We start from the raw sequence: 23250 nt of genomic DNA on the forward strand, positions 1-23250 counted from the left end.
TTTTAATCACATAATATTCCTAACACTGAAGTCGCTGTAGCACATAAACCCCACTTCCTTCATGTGGCCCTCACAATTATATTACCTCCCCTCTGAACCAGTGTTTCCTGGGTTGAGACCCATGTTTGGGTCGTGGACCCATTTTTATGGGTCACGAGTAAATACTCCTTTTTGTTTTACAATTGTTTTTGATATTTCAAAAGATTTTCAAACACTTTAAAACATTTTAAGAAGTTAAAAAGAAATGTCAAATATTAATTCAACATAAAAAAAAAACGAATTAGTGAAACTAGCTGATTGGCTATTTTTAGTAGTTTGGATCCCGGGTAGACCTCAAATTTCTCTTTTGGGTCTAGAGCTAAAAAGTTCAGTACCACTGCTCTAAACAAATCACCAGGATCTATCACCTCTTCTTCTTCGCTTTCACCTTTCACCTCTCTCTCTCTCTCTCTCTCTCTCTCTCTCTCTCTCTCTCTCTCTCTCTCACACACACACACACACACACACACACACACACACACACACACACACACACACACACACACACACACACACACACACACACACACACACACACACACACACACACACACACACACACACACACACTGAAGAGGAAAGAGTTAGGGTAAGGGTGGTGAAGGGAGGCTTAGAAATATTTGGCCCGATATAAAGTACAGGCTTTCATGCCTTTTTTTTTCTTTTTAGGCAATTAGGAGTCACACAAAGGGCCGAATCTTTACAGGACAGACCAGCATTCATTCTGGTGGGATTCTTAGCAACCTGCTGGGAGACAAGGGAGGCAAGGGAGAGGGAATGAGGAGGGTGCAAGGGTGGCCGGAGGGGTGAGTGGGAGGACCTCACTGTGACAAATGATTATGAACATTTATTGATTTCATTAGCATTCATTATTGTGCTCCGACTCTGCAGAGAAGGACGGTGGTTTTGTGTGTTCTGTCAAGGCTGAGGGGAACGGATGAGAATGGAGGGGGGGCAGGCCCTATGAGGAGAACCGGGCCTGACAGTGGGGGGCTAATTGGTTTAAATGTGTAATCGTAACATTAGAGATAATGTATCACACATTTTGACCACGGAGATGGCGGGTGGGGGTGGAGCTTCCTGGTGTATGAGGCCTGTGTGCTTGGGGGTGGGAGTTGGGGGAGCTCCTATGGGGCTCAGGGTTTTGTTTTGTTAAGTCTAATACACAAGGTGAGAAGGTCAGGCCACATAGACTCTCACAAACTGCCTAGAACAAATCTTGTTTCCTCTTCTGTCCTCTCCTCTCCTGGCCAAGTTGTCTGGCACAACTCTTGGGGCTATAAACAGTTATTCTTAAATGTCTCAAACCTGTTAAAATCCCATTAACTTAAAGAGCTTTCACTGTATATAATTTATCTTGGACACGTAATGTTTGTATGTACAGATGGATTTCATGAACCTGTTGAAAATAGAGTTTTAAGAGTGTTTTAACTTGTAATCTGCCAAAAAAGGATTGTTTAAAATATTTTAAAGACATGCAAAGATTTTCTTTTCCGCCAGCCATTATTTGTACATTTTTTCTTTCATTTTTGTCTTTATTTTTTTCTTTCATTTATTTTTTTACAATTTTTTGGTTTGATTAGTTTTGAACATTTAGAAATAACACCAACATCTGGGTCAGACAGGGGGGTAAATGGGGCACAAATGCAGAGGGTTAGTTTTTGGCAGACTAGATTTCACGGCTGTTTCATGCTACATCGCCCATTAGTGTTTTGTTTGGCTGTGGCCTCGCATAATGTAAATCTGAAACAAGGTGGTTTTGAAAAGAGAGAGTATTGATTTAACGACTCATCCAAAGTCCACATGCCTGCGCGCAGACACGGGCACACACACAAGCAGCATTTTCCAGCTCCTTATTAATTACCATAAAAACAGCTTAATCTCTGTCAGCCTGTTGGCCTGCCTGCGTACGTTTTAGGATTGATGTCTACCTGTTTAATTCTCCTCTTATTTATTTCTCCGTGCACTGCATTAAATTCTCCCTTTGAAAGGATTGAAATCTAATGAAATCTAATGAGGGGAAACTCCCACGCTGGCACGACATATTAATGTTGCATAATGTCTTTTCTGTCTAGCGGACAACCTATAATAATTATTGGGTTTCAGTATCACTTTCACTCTCATCTGGGCTTTCTTATATATTTTGTGTACATTTTTCATTAACTAGGATTTAATTTCTAAAATAATTGTCGTACACACACACACACACACACACACACACACACACACACACACACACACACACACACACACACACACACACACACACACACACACACACACACTCTCATACACCCCCAAACATTGCACACACTCAGCACCCTCTCACTCTCGTAACACACACACAGATGATACAAAGTGTTTGTCAGCGGGGTGGCCATTCAGTACTGAGGCCCCTACAAAACCTCCACTTAGCCTAGCGCTGGGCCAGGACAAAGAGCCCAGGTCAAAGGTCTCTAGGCTGGCTAGGGCGACCTACATCCTTTTCTCATCCTTTCTTCTCTTTCTCTCTCTCTCTGTCTCACTCATACTGTCTCTCCACCCCCCACCCCCACATTGTTGGAACCCCCTACTCCATTTCTATTACCCACGACCCCCCAATCCCTCCCTCCCCCATTTTCCTTCTCCTTCCCTCCATCTTACCAACCTCTTCTCCCCTGGCAGGTCTTCTGGGCCCATTGTCTGAACGGTCTCTTCCACTCGGTCATTCTCTTCTGGATCCCCCTCAAAGCCTTCCAGCACGGTAAGTAGCTCCCTAACGCCGAGAAGGCTCAATTGCACTCTGTAGCGTAGGCCCGCGGCGGAGAGGAGGACAGTTAAACACACATACTTTGTCTTAATTAGTTCTTTCTTCAACCGTTCCAGTCATGAATTACAAACATGTGTGCGCCTTCAGCAAGAGAGAGAGATGGGACTCTAACAAGCATGTTCATAATGCACACTCTGGTTTCTATGCATGCGTGCAATGACACACTGAAATTGCATTTGCACGCAATCATTTGCGGTTATCTGCATAAAGTATGTGTGTGCATAGTTTGCGTGCGTGCACACATACACATAGACGCATGCTTTTCAGGTCTACATTCAGCCCAGACTCCACTATATAGCCAAGAAGGGAGCTCCGCTCATTTCAACTCTCTCTGTCTGTGTGTGTGTGTGTGTGTGTGTGTGTGTGTGTGTGTGTGTGTGTGCATGCGTGCGCGCACATGTTCATGCTCTAAGAGAATAGGGATCTTTGAGTCGGTGAGCCTTGGCTGGCGAGAGTAGGGGACCACACAGGCTTAGGCCTGCTCTCTAAACAAAGGCGCCAAGCCCCTTCAGTCTGACTGACAGGCTGTCAGCAAAGCTTCAGCGCACACATAGACATGTGACCAGCCGGAAGTAAAGGAAGAGGGAGCCCCTCTTTATTTCTGCCTTTCTTCACTGACGGTCGCATGCTGCCGATATTTTAGCCTCAACCCACAGCCCCAACCCACGTGGAGGTTTGGAGAACCCAACTTATTTCATATGCGCTTAATTTACATCAATTCAGCCATGTAAAAACAGTAACTACTGTTTTTTGCAATGGCTGTACTGTAAATGTAAATGTGTATTAACCTGTGTATGAGTGTAGGTTAATATAATTACTCTGTAGTTAGTTCTGCATGAGTAAAGACTTGCCTACGAATCAAAATGTTATCATATTTCACCAAGCAATTAGACAGCCTCATTGCGCACTTAAAATATTTCCCCCCTTAGAGGTTGCCTGTTTTAGAGTTGCCAAATTTGGATTTTCTTTTTCATGAACTTCAGGCTTTTCTGTAAAGCTGAATAAATAGCCATTTTGTCAGCAAAACAATATCTTGTTCCCGTTAATTTTGTTGGTTTAACACAACTCAGCCAACGTGTCCAATGTGCAGCTATGATTAATGTGATATGATTTCGTTTTTCAGTGCGATAGCTTGTAATAACAGCCCAAAATGTTTCCTAATTCTTACATCAGACAGAATTGCAGGCCCTACCCATCTCAATGAGTCGTAATAGAAATAATTGACTGTGGGTTTCCCTCTTTGTGTCATTATACTCATGTGTCCAATGTTACATCTCACAGAGTCTTTAGTGGAGCATTTTACATCAAACCACAACCCTCACAGTACCTGTAGTAGAGCCTGTTTGCTTAATAGCCGTTTGTTCTAGCCGTAATAGTCTGTTTTTACACTCTCAGAATTCAATTGCCACATTTTGCTCTGTATGGCTGTTTTGCTCTGTAAGTCATCGTTAATAATTGTAGAACATTGGGTTATCAGCAATATTGAAAACACTGTTTGTTGATTTAGTGACCATTTATACTGTACGTTAAATACATGTAATGATATTTTTTTCTGCACGTTTTCTGAAAGCTTACAGATAGAAAATTATGTATCCAGAAGGTGCAATAGTGCAAAGTATGAGAGCAATTCCATTTGCATTATGAAAATATCCAATTACCTGAGGTAATTGAATCTATGTTCAGAATGGAAATATAAAGGGGTCTTTAGTGGACCTGCCATTGTTGAACATGCTGTGTATATTGTAGAATATGGGTTTATTGCCAATGCTGATGCATTTCATTTTATGTGTAACACCCAGTTGGGTAAGAAAAGGCCAATAAATAATTTTGTTCTCCTTTACATGAAGGTTAATAATGCTGTTTATTAACGTTAATCACATTATCCAACAATTATTATCATTTTAGGTGTAATTGTGCAATCCTGAGGTAACTTGATAGTTATCGGTACCCTAATAGAGTTCAGCCTAAGACTCCAGCCACTCTAACTCATATGTCTGAAATGACTCTGCTGTTCATTCCCTTCGCAGATACGGTCTTTGGCAATGGAAAGACCCCAGACTATCTCCTCCTGGGTAACATGGTTTATACAGTAAGTGTTTTTGGTCTGACAAGCAGTGTTTTGTTATGCTGAAAGCAAAGCAGTGAGGTGTGTTTTCTGTTAATGAACTATTATTATTTGTCTCTTTCTTTGCAGTGTATGTCTTTGTGCATTTTGTTATAATCTGCACTTACTGTGGTTTTGATTCAAGATATCTAAATATCAAGGTTTCATTTTTTGTTCGTTAAATGTAATTTTGTGAGATTATCTTTACGGTCTGAAAACAAAATATGTTCAGGGGTCAACCGAATGCAGCATATCCAGACATACAGGTCTCTTTGAGTAGATTTCTCATGTTGAACTTCCTGTGACTTTTAGGTGAACTTAGATAGGGAGTGGGACAGTGTGTGTTAACGTCTATGATTTAATGTCTCCGCAGTTTGTGGTTATCACGGTTTGCCTGAAAGCTGGCCTGGAGACCTCATCTTGGACCATGGTAAGGTTGATGGCTCTCTCTCTTCCTACTAAGATTCTCTTATCTCCGTCCAGCACCTTTCTCTTTATAGGCCCATTGACACTTGTAACATACCTTCTCCATCTTCCTCTCATCTCTTAATCTCTTCAGCCAGACATGCGTTGCTCTTCATTTGGCCTGTAACCATTATACCATGTATGCAGTATTTGGAACATATCTCTTTTCTCTTTTCCATTTTCTTTTTAAATAAAGAGCATAGTGTCCACTAAAACATAATTTACAAAAATTACTCTTTATGGACTAAGATTGAATCCCAACACAGTGGTCTGTCCTGTGTCTTACTGTCTGTCCCAATAAAGAACAAAATACTAGGTGGAATAGACTGACTACTTCCTATTCTATTATTTAAACCAAAAAAGACCACATGTGTATGATAAGTTCAGATGTTTACCATCTGTGAATATATTTGAGAATGGCTTTACAGTTTATGATAAAATTGGTCATTCTCATTATTGTGTGATAACAATTATTATTACAACACAGTCGAATTGGAGTGCCACTAATGCATTACACGTCTCTGTTGTATAATCATGATAGCTCACTGCTACATGCAAAGGTTTGGTTAGCAACCATAACAATTTTGACTCAAATTGTTGGTGAATATAGTTGCTAATCACTTACAAGTGTGTTATTACGGCTATAATACAATTGAGGCCATGATATATCATTAGTATACTATAACTACTGGTGTTTAAGGCGTTCTAATCGTCTTGCCAACTATTCCCGGAGCCGTGGTATAATCATGGTATACCACAGAGCCTCATGTATTATAGCTTAACGCCATGTAGCTTTAGTAGAACATGGAGTTGTGTAGATACCTGGCGATGACAACATAGAAAATACTGTATTGGCAATAATCTTTATGAAGATTATTTATCTATAATACCTTTATTTATTATTTATTCACATGTATTATGTATTCACTTCGTATATTTGCACTTATATCATGCCAAGGTAGCTATACAACCGAAGGTTCTACCAAAGTTCAACTTGGCTTTAAATAGTAACTCAACATCTCTATGATAAAATGTTGCATTAGATTGTTATATTACAGAATAGAATGAGGAAACACTGTGTGCTTGTTCAGATACATTTTCACAAGCTGTGTGAATCTAATGACTTCTGTTCCACTGAGTGAGGAAGCTCATGTTGATTCAGTGCTTCTGTCTGCTTGCTCGCTGACCAGTTCAGTCACATTGCCATCTGGGGAAGCATCGGCCTGTGGGTGGTGTTCTTTGGCATTTACTCCTCACTGTGGCCCTGGATCCCACTGGCCCCGGACATGTCAGGAGAGGTAAGCAGTCCACACACACACATACACACTGAAACACACTCTCATCATTACCTATGAGCAGACATACATACATACACACACTCACTCATATGCGTGCAAACATAATTATGCTCAGACAGACACACATGCCGAGATACACACAAATGCATTACACTGATGCACAGACTCATGGTCATTGGTCACCTACGGACAGATATTTGGGGCGGCCATAGCCGAATGGTTAGTGAGCCCGCCTAGGACTCCGGAGGTCCCAGTTACGATTCCAGCTCTCAGCAGTGTGTCGAAGTGTCCCTTAGGAAGACACCTAACCCCTAACTGCTCCCCCCTCCACGCTCCTCTGTGGGCAGCACTCAGCTGGGTGAAGCTGAAAACTGAAGTTCCCCCGTGGGATGTGATAGGTATCCAAAAAAATAATATACACACCTGCGCATATACGCACACATACAGTATGTACGTGTGCAAAGACTTGCATGCATACTCATTCACAGTATAGACACAGATGTGCACAGGAACTGCACCCTCCAGCAGTGAGAACACCTCTGATATGATTCCGATCCCTCATACACCTCATAATTCACTCTCCACCGCAGAGTGACACTGGTGGGAAATTTCACAGCGTAACTTGACACCCGGCTCTGGGTAAATGGGAGAGAGCCATAGGGCTTCAAAGTGACGGACCTTCTGGCTTGTGTTGCGTAATGACTTAATTGGGCCAATTAGCCCCGTGTTTGTATTACGTCGCCTTCGCTCGGCGCTGAGTATCTGCAGGTGATGTTGAAGCATCATAGCAGTCCGGGGGAGAGCCTGGATGATTTTGTCCTGAAGCGCAGAGAAAAAAACGGCCCAAACTCTGGTCTGCACAGTGAGCGAGAACACTGGAGCTTGGATGGATCAAGACTTTATATGTCGCAGCAGTGGGATTTGTAGAGAGAAGTATTTAGAAGGTGTTTTCAGATGTCACATGAGCCTAGTTCTCCATTTTATACACACACAGGCATGCGTGAATACGGTAGTTCACCTTGATTGTAGCCTGTGTGCATGAAACGGGGTACTTTCATCCAGGCCCCGTAGCACAGGAGCAAGGCAATAATGTTCTTGTGTCAGCATAATGTCCTTTGGGCAGCTGGTAACCCTATGCCTCAGACCTGACATGGGGACACCCGTACATCATCGCACTGGGATGCATCCCCGCCCCACCCCTGACACCCGAGAAGACATCAAGAGACATCACCTCAGCCTTGGAGACCTGGCAGGCCTCTGTGGAGGAGGGTTAAACTCATCGTGATTACAACTCTATCTCTTTCCCTCCACTCCACATTTTTCACCCAGTCCTCTGCTGTGTGTGCTTCTGTTTTTAATATTAGTATTATTATTTTCTTGTCCTCTCCGTGCCTTCCTTCTCTCCTTTTTGCTCAATTGTTCTATCTCAGCCTTGTCCTCTCTTTTTTGTTGTTGCCTTTTTCACTCGGTTGTCTTCCCATGTGTTGTAGTGTATGTCTTTGTGCATTTTGTTATAATCTGCACTTACTGTGGTTTTGATTCAAGATATCTAAATATTAAGGTTACATCATTTCATTCATGAACTACCTGAGGGGTCAATGGTGCAAAAGACACCAGAAGCTCTCCTCTTCTCCTCCAGTTTCTGGCCTGAATGACTCCCCAATGTCACTCCTTTTAACAGGACACATTAAGCAACAATCCATTTCAACGTGAAAGCATTCATCAGTGTCAGGGCGAGATTTTCTTTGGACGATTGACAAGACAGGTGCAGGATCCAATCCGTGGAACATCTTGGAACGGCCCGCCAAGCCATTCATTGGTACTCCATTTTGGCTGGAGCCCAAACCACAGATCAAATCCATTTTCACCTCACTGGGGGGGGGGGGTCTTAAACAGGCAAAAGAAGATTTCAGATGATTTTGAACAGGAGATGTAATCCAACTCACTAAGCAGCTTAGTTGCACCTCGGGAGATGTCTCAGGTACACCCAGTAACATTTAGCTATCAACACAGCTGCCTCCAGCACATAGTCCTCCCCTCCTCTCTTTTCTCCAACACCTGCTGGGTTTTCCAGCCTGGACTGTTCTACACTGTCATTCCTAAACTGACTCACACTTGCTCTCACGCGTGCTCTCATAAACATGCATTTGTGGCACCTCCTATGGGCAGAAATGAAAGTGCATTTGAATATGCGCTCCATAGAGGCCCCTCAGCATGTGATTCCAATTTGGAATCATTCATGATATATGCTGTTTTCTAAGAAACAGGCCTTGTGGAGATAACAATTCATGAAACTATCTGTGTGTAGTGTACTTTGACTATGACTCAAGACTTTAAACCTTTTAGGTTTCATAAACCCACTTTTTCTGATTTTTTTTCTCTGTTAAGAAGACTAGGACATTTGATAGTTGCTTTTAAAACAATCTTTATTACTATTTACAGCTAGGCTGCCTTGGAACTCAACGATAATGTAACCAGAAATGTCGATGTGTTGGATTACCTCAAGCTAATTTTGAGAGTATGCAAGTTGATTTTCATACTGAAATTAATCGAGTCCAATGGCTTCCTTGAACATTTAAATAATATGCTTTGGAAAATGATTGGCAGTAATGTCAAGTATACAGTACCGTGAGTTCTTAATGTGATAAACCTGCCAGACCACTGGTATGGTCCTTTAACCATATTCATTCAATTATGTTGAATTGTGTTGTTAATAAATCTTGCACAATGTACAATAAACTGGAAAGCAATGTTCAAATGATGGAACTATATTAGCTATATTATTTATTTTGACCCACAGTCGGGAATTAAGATTATGCAGAATGAACATCTGAAAGCTAATGATAAAGCATCAGATCATTAGAATTAGAACCGAATTAAGGACAATTAACAGTGTAGACTGCTAAAAATGGTCCCCTACAAGAGAGCATTGTGGCATTTTGTAAATAGACTATCCCTTGCTTTTACTAGGGACAATTTGTAGTACAGTTCATTATCCCTGGAGGAACCCTCAATGTTCCTCACTGTTAAATCTGTGAGTGGTCCAGTGATTGAAATGGAGACCACCACCACAACCACCACGGCTGTTGACTTTGTCCCCCCTTCTCTGTTTTTGGAATACTTAGGGTCTTTCTTAAAGAGCCACATGTGTGTCGTGTGAGACATGTAGTTAAACACACCCAGATCCACTGGACCCCACAGGGATAATGATTTATATGACACCGCTGCACATGGAAACCAACCCATTGTCCATGGCGTGAAGCATTCATTCTGATTTTTTACTTGTGCACCGGTGTCGCGCACCAAAAACAGCAGATCTACAAACTCTGCTAATTCTGCATGTAACCAAGTATAACTCAGGCTTTAGGTGGGGGAGTTGTGTGCTGTGTATGTGTGCATGCATGCGTGTGCATAGATGTTTATTTGACATGATAGATCCATCCATACAAATGTGCGATATGAGCGAATTTGTGTAAAATGACACAAAGTCTGCTCTATGATTTATGTCTTTGGCCATTTTAATGTCTAGAGACAAATGGTAAATCACAGATGGACAGTTGTGGCTGTGTGACTTCTGTGGAGTTGTACTGTAAGTGTTTTTTTTTTCTCTTTTCTTCCCTCTCCTTGGTTCTCCTAATGGATGTCCATGTGCCTTCTCTGAGGCAACATGCAGAGTGCATGGAGAGGAGGATGGACCCAGCTAAGAAAGCCAGTGTTTGTTTTCTATGTTGGAAGCTTGGGGGGGGGTTAAGGGATTGTGAATTCCTCATTTGCCTCTGCATCGCAATGACGACATTTGGGAATTTGTGGATTTGTAGGCCTCGTCCACGCAAGGCCTCTCACTTTTTGCTTTTCTCTTTGTCTCTCAGGGCATTAAGTGAGCAAGCCTCTCCTCATTCTCTGTCCCCGTCCTCTGGGACCAGATCCTCCACTCTGTACTGTGCTTGCTACCTATTCAGCCTCACCAGTGCACAGAGTTTTCTATTCAGTACAGGGTTTGCTGATCAAAAGGGGGTATACGTTTTGGATTCTCGTTAATCTCTCCCTTACTTGCAGTCATTTGCTGTCTGTCATTCCTCAATTACTAATTCCATCGAGCGGTCTTCCTCTCTCTCCCTCTGTCCCAGACAGAATGCATGGTCTAGCCGGGCCAGCTGAGCTTAGCCAGTGGAAAAAGCAACATGGCCAGAGGCAGGCCAAAGTACTGCCCAGGACTGGATTTGACTGAGCCTAAACCCTCCTCCTTTCAGTGTACCTAATAAAAAAAAGTGTTGCACAAAGAAGCTCTGTGCACTCAGGCAGTGAGTGTCTGAATATTAGCATCTCTGGGCTTTGGTGAAGCCAATAGAAGAAAAAAAAAAAAGTCCGGTGGACTTCAAATCTGACAGCCTTTCATATATGATGGAACGCGCTCAGGTTTGTGTGTGTGTGTGTGTGTGAGAGAGAGTGACCGAGCATGCGTTAGCTTTTCTCAATCAATGCTTTCTAAAGCCAAAGGCTCAGGCACAGGGTTAATAGTGAAGTAGTGGATTGTCCTCGTCTCTCATTTAGCATCACAATGGTGTGCATTAACATTCTCAGAGCTACTATCACTGTGGGCCAAACAGGCTCTGATGGATTCTCCTGATCAAGGTCTCTAGGGAATATTACTGAAATACTGCAGGTGGCTGTGGATCACGTCATCACAATTTTAGGATTTATGTCTTGGTATAACCTTATTTCGTGGATATGCACTGTAAAATCTGGCGTGATCATGTATATACATTTTGCTCTGATAGTACAAAAGTGGACCCTTGTGTGAGACAAACATTTTTAGACTCTCTGAGGTAATTGAATACCCCAGATTTGACTGTGTACAACATTTGAAAAGGAATTGAAAGTCTGTGAAACATAATTTTTTATGAAAGCTCATGTATGCATTTTGTATGAAAGTGCATGAGTAATGGTGTGTGTCAGGGTATGCGTATTAGCAGTCTATGTGGATTTATCTGTGTGTGTGTGTGAGAGAGTGAGAGAGCGAGAGAGATTGTGTGCCTGCATAGAGCATTATTCCTGTGCCCATGAGGGGGTCGATAGCCTGTCAAAACACCCCAAGCCATGGTAGTGGACACCACTGTCTGCCCAGCCAGACAAGTTTATTAGTTTGTCCTAAAAATACACCCCCACACCCTGGACCCCTCTCACCCCCGTCCTGTTCCCGAGGGGCCCCATGGTATGAGCCATTGCTAGCATCCACCAAACACGCTGGCTCAGCGAGGGGCAGTGAAGAGAGTCTCCACACAGACAAACATTTGGTGATATTAAACTGTCAGTGATATTTGCAGTGATCATAAATTCAAATATTGACATAAAATGTGAGGAGCCTTGTTGTTTGTTCACACTTTTTTATTAGTCACTCACAAATCTGTAATCCTTTTTCACCTCCTAATCTACATTACGTATTATAGCCTATAATTGTTTGACACTTTTGTGCATAAAAGAATAAGTGTAACCCAGGTTTTGAGTACAAGGATTAGCGAGAGACTTGACTCTTGACTGTAGCTTGCCGCCACTTTATATTCTGATAAACCTAAGAGATTTGCAAAGTATCTGCACTGTGTATACTTGTGGCTGAGGACTATTTGTGGAGCTATAGTATGTAAATATTGTTCATAGATTGAAGTTGTAAAAGATGGAGCTGGTTTATTTTGAGGGCTCGTAGACTTTGATTTAATATGCTGAGCATACATCCAGGGTTTATTTTCAAAAGGCTCTCAAGACAGTTTAAACACCCCCCATTAAAATGTGTGTTACACTGTATGAAAATGAAAATAATTAAACTGACCTTTTGTGATAAAAAAAAAGTCAATGTTTCCACCAGTGCTGGGCAATTTCTAAAATTGACGTGAAAATGTCTCGTGCGTCCATGTAATTTCCCGTCATCTTATGTATTTTCAGTCGCTGAGCAACACAGAAAAGCCCCATTCATCCCCATCCCTCATCCCCAACTGTAGGAAAAACCCATTTTGATTTCCAGTCATTTGGGATTTCCTCTTTCCCTGATGTTTTGTCAGACATCAAAGTCCATTGGCTGGTAATGACGAACAGATTAGCTAATTTGGGAGCACCTGATCACTTTGATACTTTGACAGTGATCGCTGTGTGTGTGTGTGTGTGTGTAATATGTTCTGAGTGTGCATGCCTGTATGTTGTTGTTTTTTTTCACGCACGTGTGTGTGTAGGTATGTATTTCCTAAGGTGCCGTTTCATAGCCCTCGCTGTTTCACGTTACAGGAAAGACATTGTCTGCAGGCCCCTGCAGTTTAAACAACTGGCACAAGCATGTAAGGCCTAAATTGCGATGCAAGGGGCGTGCGTTTTGCTCTTTGACACGTAATGACAGATAGTTTCAATACAACCGTGCCAAAGTAAATACAGCCCCCACCCAGGAGGCTGAAAGGTTCGGCCCATGCCAAGATGATCCCCGTCCCCCTCTAGTCTTACAAGCCTAATAGTACCTCCCACTATGGCGTGGTACTTCTACAGTCCTTCATTTATACCGTTGCATCGGATTGTCTTCTGTCTGATAAATGCGTGTTTTCTGCAGATGATCAAGGACAGAGAGGAAGCTTTCTCCACAGATGACAGACTTATGATATCTTTTGGGCCTCAGAGTTGAAGTTGAAAAGGTTCACATCCATACCTCGCCTGACAATTCAGCCTCAGTGAGGACCACAGCTATCTCGCTTGAGGATTTATCTTGGCGCATGAACATGATGTGCACATTTGTAAGACGCCGAACACAACAGTGTTTATTATTCAAACCTAATATGGATGAGGGCAAAAAAGAGCAAAAATCTTCCGTCTGTGAAACTTTAATCAACTTGGCTGCTCACATTTTAATGTATATTACAGATAATCAAATTCAGACTAAAATCACACTGAAGTAGGATTTATGTTTTTGTACCACTTGGTGTTTGTGTAGCTAAGGTTGGGAGTGGAGCATACTCTGACATCATCTGTTTAAATAATTAAATACTTTTGTGATTTCCAAACAGCAAGAGGTTGCAGTATTTCATCAGTGGGAACAACGTTCCCAACAGCTTCCTACAGTAGATCAACGTGCTATATCAGATGTGCAGAATTGTTGGCTCAAAAAACGATGTCAGAGACCGGAGAAATTCTGCTATGCCCAAATGCATCAAAACACATAAGAGCTAACCACGCTCTTAGTCAAGCATCAAAAGGGGATTTTCAGCACTGCTCAAAGTGGAGTTGTTTTCCAGTGTAAGGGATACTACTGTCCTAATAGTTCACAGGTACTTCCTCTGCCCTTGGGCGTATGGGCCCTTAACTCTAGTGGAAATCCAAACACTGGGCCTTTTTTAGTTACGGAAGATCTTCCTGTTTGACTGAGGTGATCGAACCCATCCTGTCTCTGTTTACACAACACGGTTGTTTGTTTTGTGCCGGTTTTGTGTTGCATTGTTTCTGTTGGAGTGGTGTGTAAAGGGCAGCAATGGGCATGCCTTCAGGGATGGCTCTCTTCTATTGATGAGCTGTTATCTTCTTACTCTTCGTTGTCTGCAATGACCTGAAGAGTCAATCCACACAGTAGAAACTCAGGATTTTGTGTGGGTGTCTGTGTGTTTGTGTGTGCGTGTGTGCGTGTGTGTGCATCAGGCGGACATGATGTTCAGTTCGGGCATCTTCTGGACGGGCCTGGTCTTCATCCCAATCACCTCGCTGGTCTTTGACGTGGCCTACAAAGTGTGAGTCTCATCTCCCCATCTGCTCATCATCACCCCCCACCCACCAACACACACACAATTCTCCACAGGGAGTAACCTGACAAACTATCTCACTGCAGGACTCCCCCCTCAGAGTCACTGAACTTCCCATGAACGCTAATATTAACCATTTGTTTATACAACCAGAGGTGATTGTCTACGTAATTTAAGGAAGAAGATAGAAGGTAGATGCTCCACTTTGTTTACATTGTTTCACATGTTTCAAAGTACACTCAAAGTTTCAATCAAAAGATCTTCATCAGGGAAAATATGGCTACATTTCCTGAAGACGTTCGGCACAATAAACAAAGTGGAGCATCTAACCAGTGTGTGGACCTTTTTGTCTCTGCCAGGCCGAAAGGCATAGCGGGAGAGTTTTTCCCCCTGTCCGTCCGTCCGTGTGTCCGTCCGTCTGTGACCAGCTAATCTCCTGCACCGTTGTCTTGATCGCAGCGAAACTGTGCACACACACTCCCTGGATGCCAATTCAGAACCTCTGCCCCAAATTTCTCATGGGCCTATTATAGCGCCACCAGGAGGCAGATTTGTGCAAAACATATTTTTTGACAGTACTCCTACAGATTTTGTCCAAAAATCACACAAATCGGTACACAGTATCTCTATAGTCATTAAACGAAATGTGTCTTTCAGATTTCTCATGTTCCATCCTGATTGGCTAAAAATGTGTTCCAAAGTTTGCAGGAGTGCTCCGTTTTGAACAAAATGCCTCAAATCATGAACACAGCATGCAATTTCCGTGAAATTTTGCACGCACATTCCCATTAGGCTGAGGAAGAACTACCATTTGATTTTTTTTAAATCAGCCTCATGGTGGCCCGATTCCTGTCTTTACCTATAACTGCACCGATCTGTGTAAAATTTTGTATGTGCACTCCCTAGAGGTCAAGGAAAAAACACATTTTTGACATCTGCCCTTTATAGTGCCACCAGGAGGCCGACTTAAGTAAAACACATTATTTTATACTACTTCTTCCAATTTTATCCAAATTTCACGCAAATCGGTACACATGATCTCTATAGTCATGTGATCGACGGATGTGTTTGATTTTTCATATTCCATACTGATTGGCTAAGATTGACATCTAAAGTTTGCATTATTGGCTTGTTTTGAACAAAATTCCGCAAATCATGAACGCACCGCCCGATTGCGGTCAAACCTTGCACGCACATTCACTCTATGTTGAGGAACAAATGCCACCCTTTTAACATTGGCCTGTTATAGCGCCACCAGCAGGTCTAATTTAGCGAAACAAATGTTTTTAACAAAATGCCTCAAATCATGAATGCAGTCAGTGTCCGATTGTTGTGCAAGGCCTAAGAAGAAATGGCACCCTTTTCACGTTGGCCTATTAGTGCCACCAGGAGGCCACAATAGCCTACCTGACCTGGCGGAGACCTGTGCTCCGAGGAGCACTTTTTCTAGTTTTTATATATTTTTTCATGTTATAATACCCCCCCCCCCCCATTTGCTATTTTCCCTATTTAAAAAAATAAAAGGGATATCTTTGTCGTAATACAATACCTTCGGCACAATATCGACCATTTTGTGATGTTTGATGTCATTCAAATCACCCAGCCCTACTTCGCCCTACGTCACAGAATTTCACAACCACTGGTACCCATTCCATAGACATTCTGTGACAGGAATCTTGGGTTTGTGTTTATTAGACTGAATAATAGCAAAAAAATAGTTTGATATATCTGATCTATTTGGACATGTTCTTTTATCTACAGGATCAAGAAGGTGTGTTTCAAGACCTTGGTGGATGAGGTTCAAGAGCTGGAAGCCTTATCCAAAGATCCTGGCGCGGTTGTGCACGGCAAGAGGTACGGCCACACACACTACTGTAAAATCCTAAGGGTTCATTTGAGACAGTCAACTTAATACTGAGAATTTAGCTTTGTGCTCCTCTCTTTTTCTCCACTCCTACTCTTATGAATCACATCTCTGTTTCTCTTTTCTCTCTCTCCCAAATTGCACTTATATGCCAGGGTAAAATTTGCTCTTATCTCTGCTTTGCTTTTTACTCCTGGCCATTTAGGTCACAGAGTAGCTAAACTTAACAGTATTTCAGTGAGACTAAGTGTGTGTGTGTACACTCTCTGTACACACACACACACACACACACACACACACAGTATATCGCTGACGTCGGGCTGAAACAAGTTTCAAACATGCACGTTTTTTCATAAATGAATGCCTTACTTCGTCACACAAGAGTGTCGCACAAAAGTAGTGAAACTAGCAGATCTACAAGCACACAACGCCTCGCGATGTGAGGCGTGGTGAGCTCGTAGATCGTCTATTTCCACTCATTTCAAATGTTTTAAATATAATTTAAAAAATGGAACGGTTTTGGACATACAAGGTTTCCACCCGACAGCAGCGATATATGGTGTACTGTATCTTGGACACCAGGTCTGAAGCCACTCCCTGGCTCTCCTGTGGGCCAGTGCAGTGCTTTAGAATGGAGCCAATCAGTGTGAAATCTCCTGCCAACTGAAAGCTGATCTCTTTGCCTGGAGTGGACGCTGTCCCAGACCCAGCAGAGCAGGACCTCTAGCCCTGGCACGCACACACACACATATATACTGATATATATTATATGTGTGTGTATACGCGCACACACACACACGCACAGGGTTATTTCCCCCTCCCTGGTGCGTCTTCAGAGTTGTCTCACCCAGCAGGTGAAGCAGTTGTCAGTTCCATCTGCTCGGGTGGAGCAGTAGCTTGACGTACGGGTCATTAAGTCTGCCCGCAGCGCTCAGCACGATACTAACACACTCCCTGTGTGTGTGTGTGTGTGTGTGTGTGTGTGTGTGTGTGTGTGTGTGTGTGTGTGTGTGTGTGTGTGTGTGTGTGTGTGTGTGTGTGTGTGTGTGTGTGTGTGTGTGTGTGTGTGTGTGTGTGTGTGTGTGCACAGTTTGACGGAGAGGGCCCAACTTCTGAAGAATGTCTTTAAGAAGAGCACGGTCAGCCTGTACCGGTCCGACTCCATGCAACAGAACCTGCTCCGTGAGTCCCACTGTCTTCTAATATACTGTATGGACATCTGTCTATACTGTATGGACATCTGTGTAGACATGTGTCTATCCTCTGGGTGCATTCCTTCTTTCTCTCTGTCTTTTCTCTCAAAACGTTCTGCCTTTCATTCTCCTCTTCTTGCCGTCTCTATCTTTTAGTCTACTTATAAATGAATCTCTCGGCCTATCCTGTTCTCTTCCTCTCACACACACATGCCTAGAACAATGCTACGCTTTCGGGGTCGTACTACCTTCCCCAAAGGCACCTCACAGCCAAGGCGTCACACAGTTTAGATGCTATCCCAGAGAAGAGGAAAGGGAACAATTGCAGTGTATTTGTCTGCTTTCAAATCAAATAGGGGGGCTGGTCAGGGGGTGCAGACATCATGTGTGTCATTATCCCTGTTCCGACGCATAGCTCCACAGCCCCTAGAGGAGACCGTCCTCGGTCCTAGAGCAGCGGTAACCTGGAGTCTGTTCCACATTAGCCAGAGGCAGGAAATCCACATCCATAATGCTGTCTTAAAGCTCATTAAGTAACACTAAAACAGACCCACGGCTCCCTGCTTGTGTCCTAACAGCTGCTAACGGCCCCTGGCTTTGCCCGCTGAGCCGTCTGCCTGTCCTAACCACTTATTGTAGATGAATTAGTGTCTGTGTCCACTGGGCAACAATTTTTCTATTTTTATTTATTAATTTATTATTATTATTTTTTTATAGCAGCATTAAAACTACATGCATGGGTCAAGGCTCTTGTTCCTGCCAAATCATCGCTGTTTTTTTTTACCTCTAGTACAGTTTCAATGCTGCCAGCAATACACAACTTTGGGGCCTTTATTTTGACAATAATGGAGGTAAAAGTAGCCAGCACTATGAACTTATGTTCCTTTCACTGCAGCCAGGCCAGAATGGTTAACATGGATAGGTTTTATGTGTGTGCGAGTGTGTGTGTGTGTTTATTTCGCTTGTCTTTTATTTCTGTTCATTCTGCTCCTTGATTGCCTGATCGTTTTGTTTTGCTTTTTGTTTGTCTCATAGGTGGAGATGAGATCATTATTGTGTGACTTCTTTTTCTTTTCGTTGTCCTTTCACCCTTAGAGACTAGTACTGTAGCGTTAGCCACTGAAAGAAATCTCTTCTCCTGTAGATCTTTGTGTTTTAGCTACTGAATTCCTGTCCTTCCCTCGTGTGCCGTGAGTAGAGTGTTGTTTCTTAGAGCCCGATAACGATTGATGTTGCTCTGCGATGTTATTCCCATACAATGCACTCGATCCAGCGGGGCCTTTTGAACCCGCCTGCTGGCCTCCAGGTACTGATCGAGTCATTTGACACCTGAAGGTGAGTCAGGGGGTCGAAGGTTAGGATGCTATAGGGTTGTGGCTTTAGAATAGCAGAAAACATTACATGATAGGCCACAGGGCTCACCCAGTACAGATCATAAGGGAGCCTAAATGTACATTTCTTTTGTTTGTATATGTTTTTCATCATTCTGTCATTTATATTTACATTCATATTTTTATAATCATTTATGTGTATTGTGTTGATGTAGTATATACACCCTGTATGGTTTGAAGTTTGTTTTGTCGATTGTCCATTAAGTGGTTTTGGTTTACATTCTCCCCAGATCAGCCGTTAACTTTCCTATGCTGAGTAGCTTCTGACTGGCATTCTTCCTTCTCACAGATGGCTACGCCTTCTCTCAAGATGAGAACGGCGTGGTGTCGCAGTCGGAGGTCATCAGAGCCTATGACACCACCAAGCAGAGGACCAATGATTGGTGAGGCCCCGCCCCTCTTTGGCCAGGCCGGCCTGTCAGGAGCCACAATAGCCATTGCCAAAGGCGATTTGAAGCGAATCTGGGGGGAACCCCAGTGCGAGCCCATGCCCCCCCTTCACCTTCCCACCAGTGTGAGGGGATTTTTGGACATGTTAATGAAATGGACAGCAGAGAGGGAGATATTGTACAGTATTGTACTTCTTCAAAAAGGGAAAAAACAAGGAAAAAAGTGTTGAACAAGTATTTCACTATGCTGTAGTTGTGTGTCCAGCAGACGTGATGAGCACTGTGCTTGCATTTTTACGCATAAATCTGTGGTCTGAAGTTCCTCACTGTTCTCGTTCAGTCTGTCGGGAGTCGGTTGTGTGTTTAAAGAAATTATTTATCAAATTCTGAGCCAAAAGAGTTTTTCAATCACTTTATCAAATCAAGCCCTTAACTGTAACCTGTACTATAAATGTACTATACTATAAAAAAAATGAAGACCAGACGATTAGTTCTTAAATGCTTATTATTATTATTTGTATTAGAACTTAGAGTTGATTGCCAAAGAGCAGTCGTATATACAATCTCTTCCAAAATACTGTTGAAATCTAAAAGGAAAATCTATTTAAAATATTTAATGTACTCGCACTCCTGCATTTATTCCAGAAACTGAATGGACCACTTCAGACCAGACATGTTGATGTTTTGTTCTTCGTTTTTGTTTTGCACTCAAGGAAAAGTCTACTGCATAATAAGGCCTTACATTTATTTATGCCTTCAGCCATACTTTTCATTTTCATTTACATGTCCTTTTTATTTATTATGAAAGAAAACAAACAAACAACGTATGTAGATATCGTGCCTGATTTCGCTTCATGGTTTTCAACTCTTGCCTCGTAAAAAAGAAACGTAGTCCAGCTTCCCTCCATTTTCTACAGCGGTTCAATTGCTCTCCACAAATAATTGCATTCCACACATTGCTTGACAGCGACTATCACAATGGTGCCTATGTAGACCTTTTCCCTATTAGAAAACAGATAGCCAAGAGTAGTTTAGCCAGCTAGCATAGAACAGTGCTCCTCACACCTATTGAGAAGACAAAACCATTGTCGTTCCCTGACCACCACCACCACCACCACCACATTATTGTACAATGTGAAACATACACAGTGTCTTATGGCACAGGTAAAAACAAGGTTTCTTGGTTTTAGTGGGGGAGGAGCAGAGTGTTGACCACCTTGTTTGAACGTCTGTATGCTTAAGAGTGGTGGCTTTTATTTCACAATACTTTTTTTCCCCTTAAAATGGAGATTTTAACTTTCTAACATAAGTGCCATTAGCTTAAGGGAGAGAGAAATATTAGCCAGGACGCTCCACAACTCTATCGAATCTACTTTGTCTCTATAGTTATTTTGTGAATTTGTATTTTTATATTGGAGATGTATGAATTTTGCATTGACCGGCTTTGTAATGAACTGTCGTCTGTAAGTTCTCTTTCTGTTTTCTTTTCTCTGATACACTGACAGAATGCTCAAAAGATAGAATGAGGAAACCGAGCTTTGTTAAATGTCCTGTTATTAGTATTAATATTGTTATGGCTTTGTTTATTTATAATTGATTGACTACTTGTGTCTGTGTGATTGCTTTTTTTCTCCCTATGGGAGATCTGTTTTCTGATTCTGTGTGCGTCTGTGTGCAAGAGCGAGTGCGTGCGGAATTTGTTGTCTGCATGTGCATGTGTGTGTGTGTGTGTGTGTGTGCGCGCGTGTGTATGTGTAACCTGTGGATAACTTATATGTATGCATTGCATGTGTGTCCTTTGTCCTATATGTGAGACTGAGAGCTCTCAGCCCCTTAGTTCTCTTGTCGCTTTCTTTTAGTGTGTGTGTGTGTGTGTGTGTGTGTGTGCGCGTGTGTGTACAGTATGTATGGTAATACTTGCTCTAATTGTCTGTTTGCACGACTCCAGGTATAGCAAGCAACGGTGTACTACTGTGAGCTGATGCATGGCCCACTTCAGGGTGTTTGCGTATAATGTGTGAGTGTGGTTGAGTGTGGTCTATTTGTATGGATGCATGTGTAGCATACACGTGTTTGTATGTACTGGCGTGCGTGCGTGCGTGCGTGCGTGCGTGCGTGCGTGCGTGCGTGCGTGCGTGCGTGTGTGTGTGTGTGTGTGTGTGTGTGTGTGTGTGCGCGTGCGTGCGTGCTCTGGAGGTTCTTGGCTCCTCCCATGCTCAGCTAGCTTTGACAGGTGCTGTTGCACTCAGTGTATCTGCTATAGTCTAGTTATTGGTTTTGGAATATCATTTTTCTGGGTGTATATGTTTTCAACTTGTTCTTCATGCAGTGTACCTCTACTTGACATAAAATTTGTTTCTCTTTTGTGTTTATCTTCTTGGTTCAGTGAGGGTATATTGATGAATTGATTTATGCTATTTCTGTTTTTTTTTAATTATTATTAATGTAATTGATTGGTTGTCATCTGCTGTCAAAACTTTCCAAAAATGCTGAATGTGGATCTTGTCATTGTGGAAGGCTTGGACTGTTGCTTTTCTGGAACATACAACACATTGTCGTCTGTGAAAGTTGTGGGCTGCATGAATGGATAACTAAAACTGTTCTTTGGTTAAGTGTTATAGTCGTACTACTTTGATTCTCCTTCAAGTGTTGGTCACTTTACAGAAGAAAAATGCACTTTTAATCTTTGATTTTTGAGTATTTGTTACTTTTCACGTCATTTTGTTCAAACGATTGTTCTGCATGTTGGGACTGCAAATTTTAAGTGTCGTCTTCTACTGCCATGAAGGACTACTGAAATAAACTTTACAAGATGCTATGTTGTCATCGTTATACAAACCCCACTACCTCAACATGAGCATCCAAACTATCTTGTGCAAAAAGAACCCCCTCACCCCACGTCCCAGCCCTCATGTACAGTACAAATCATGTTCATGAACATTTTTTTGTCACCAGTTACTGTATAATTTGACAGCTTCTCCAAACTGCTCCTTATACGGGGAGAAGAAAGCATTTACCCATGTAAACACTTAAACCCTCTATATTTAGTCAACTTGACCTGGGTTGGCTCTGTACTTATTTATTTTTTCCCTCTACACCAAATTCTTTGCTGAAAATACCCGATCTACAAGCTCACAAACCGTCATCATGAGCTTGTAGATCTACTATTTTCGCCAGACAGTCGCCGGTAGAATGGGTATGCTAGGGTTCAAGTGGTTAAAAACAATCTTTAATAAATCTTTGCCGTCTCCCATGAAATCGTGGGACTGTGTGTGGCACTAAACAGGACATCCTCCACACAGAAACTAAACAGGAAAAGGCAGAAAAACATCAGTCCACATGAAGGACAAACAAATGATGTCAACACAATCACCATTTTGTGGCTGTCGGGCAAATATGAAGACCTTGTATCTCCATATTACAACTTTTTATGTTTTTCATAAATTAATTTTGTCATACATTAATTACAACCGTGTCACACAAGAAGTGAAAATAGCCGATCTACAAGCTCACAGGACGTGACCTTGTAGATCTGTTATTTTTGAAAGATTTTTAAAGTAAAAGTGGTTAAGTGTGTGTCAATGAAATGAAAAGTTAATACTAAGTTAATACTAGTTAATACTTTTAAGAGTTGACTTGATAATAACTACATTGGATCCACTGGAACACAGGCTCTTTTTTCCATTTCCAGACAATTGTTTTAGACATACAAGGTTTCCATCCGACAGCATTTGGTAGACCCTCCACTTGCATGTGTACCATCCATATTACAATAATTATAATAAAGTGTCCCTATGATTGAAGTTAATTACTTATTCATAAGTTGTAAATGAGACCCATATCAGAGTTTTTGCTCTATGACCATGGAGATACAATTACTTCATGACTCAGAGATTAATTTGGCTTTAGTTTTTTCTTTTTCTTTTTATTAAGGA

The 23250-nt window shown here is 42.1% G+C and overlaps 1 protein-coding gene across 4 annotated transcripts in view; it reads left to right on the plus strand.

Annotated features, from left to right (window-relative positions):
* atp8a1 (ATPase phospholipid transporting 8A1) overlaps positions 1 to 22131 on the plus strand; it is a 153645-nt gene extending 131514 nt beyond the window's left edge. For 3 of the 4 annotated variants that reach the window (XM_084042015.1, XM_084042014.1, XM_084042016.1), the window contains 8 exons: positions 2704 to 2782; positions 4876 to 4937; positions 5326 to 5382; positions 6608 to 6715; positions 14378 to 14466; positions 16240 to 16332; positions 17433 to 17524; positions 19216 to 22131. In XM_084042015.1, coding sequence (XP_083898141.1) covers positions 2704 to 2782; positions 4876 to 4937; positions 5326 to 5382; positions 6608 to 6715; positions 14378 to 14466; positions 16240 to 16332; positions 17433 to 17524; positions 19216 to 19313 — 678 coding nt within the window. In that variant the 3' untranslated portion in view covers positions 19314 to 22131. Of the gene's footprint in view, positions 1 to 2703; positions 2783 to 4875; positions 4938 to 5325; positions 5383 to 6607; positions 6716 to 14377; positions 14467 to 16239; positions 16333 to 17432; positions 17525 to 18808; positions 19180 to 19215 lie in introns of those variants that run through there. The other variant, XM_084042017.1, reaches the window with a different exon arrangement.
* Positions 22132 to 23250: the final 1119 nt, after the last annotated feature.

This window comes from Gymnoscopelus microlampas (genome assembly GCF_963454915.1).
Source record: "Gymnoscopelus microlampas genome assembly, chromosome: 18".
Taxonomy (NCBI): domain Eukaryota; kingdom Metazoa; phylum Chordata; class Actinopteri; order Myctophiformes; family Myctophidae; genus Gymnoscopelus; species Gymnoscopelus microlampas.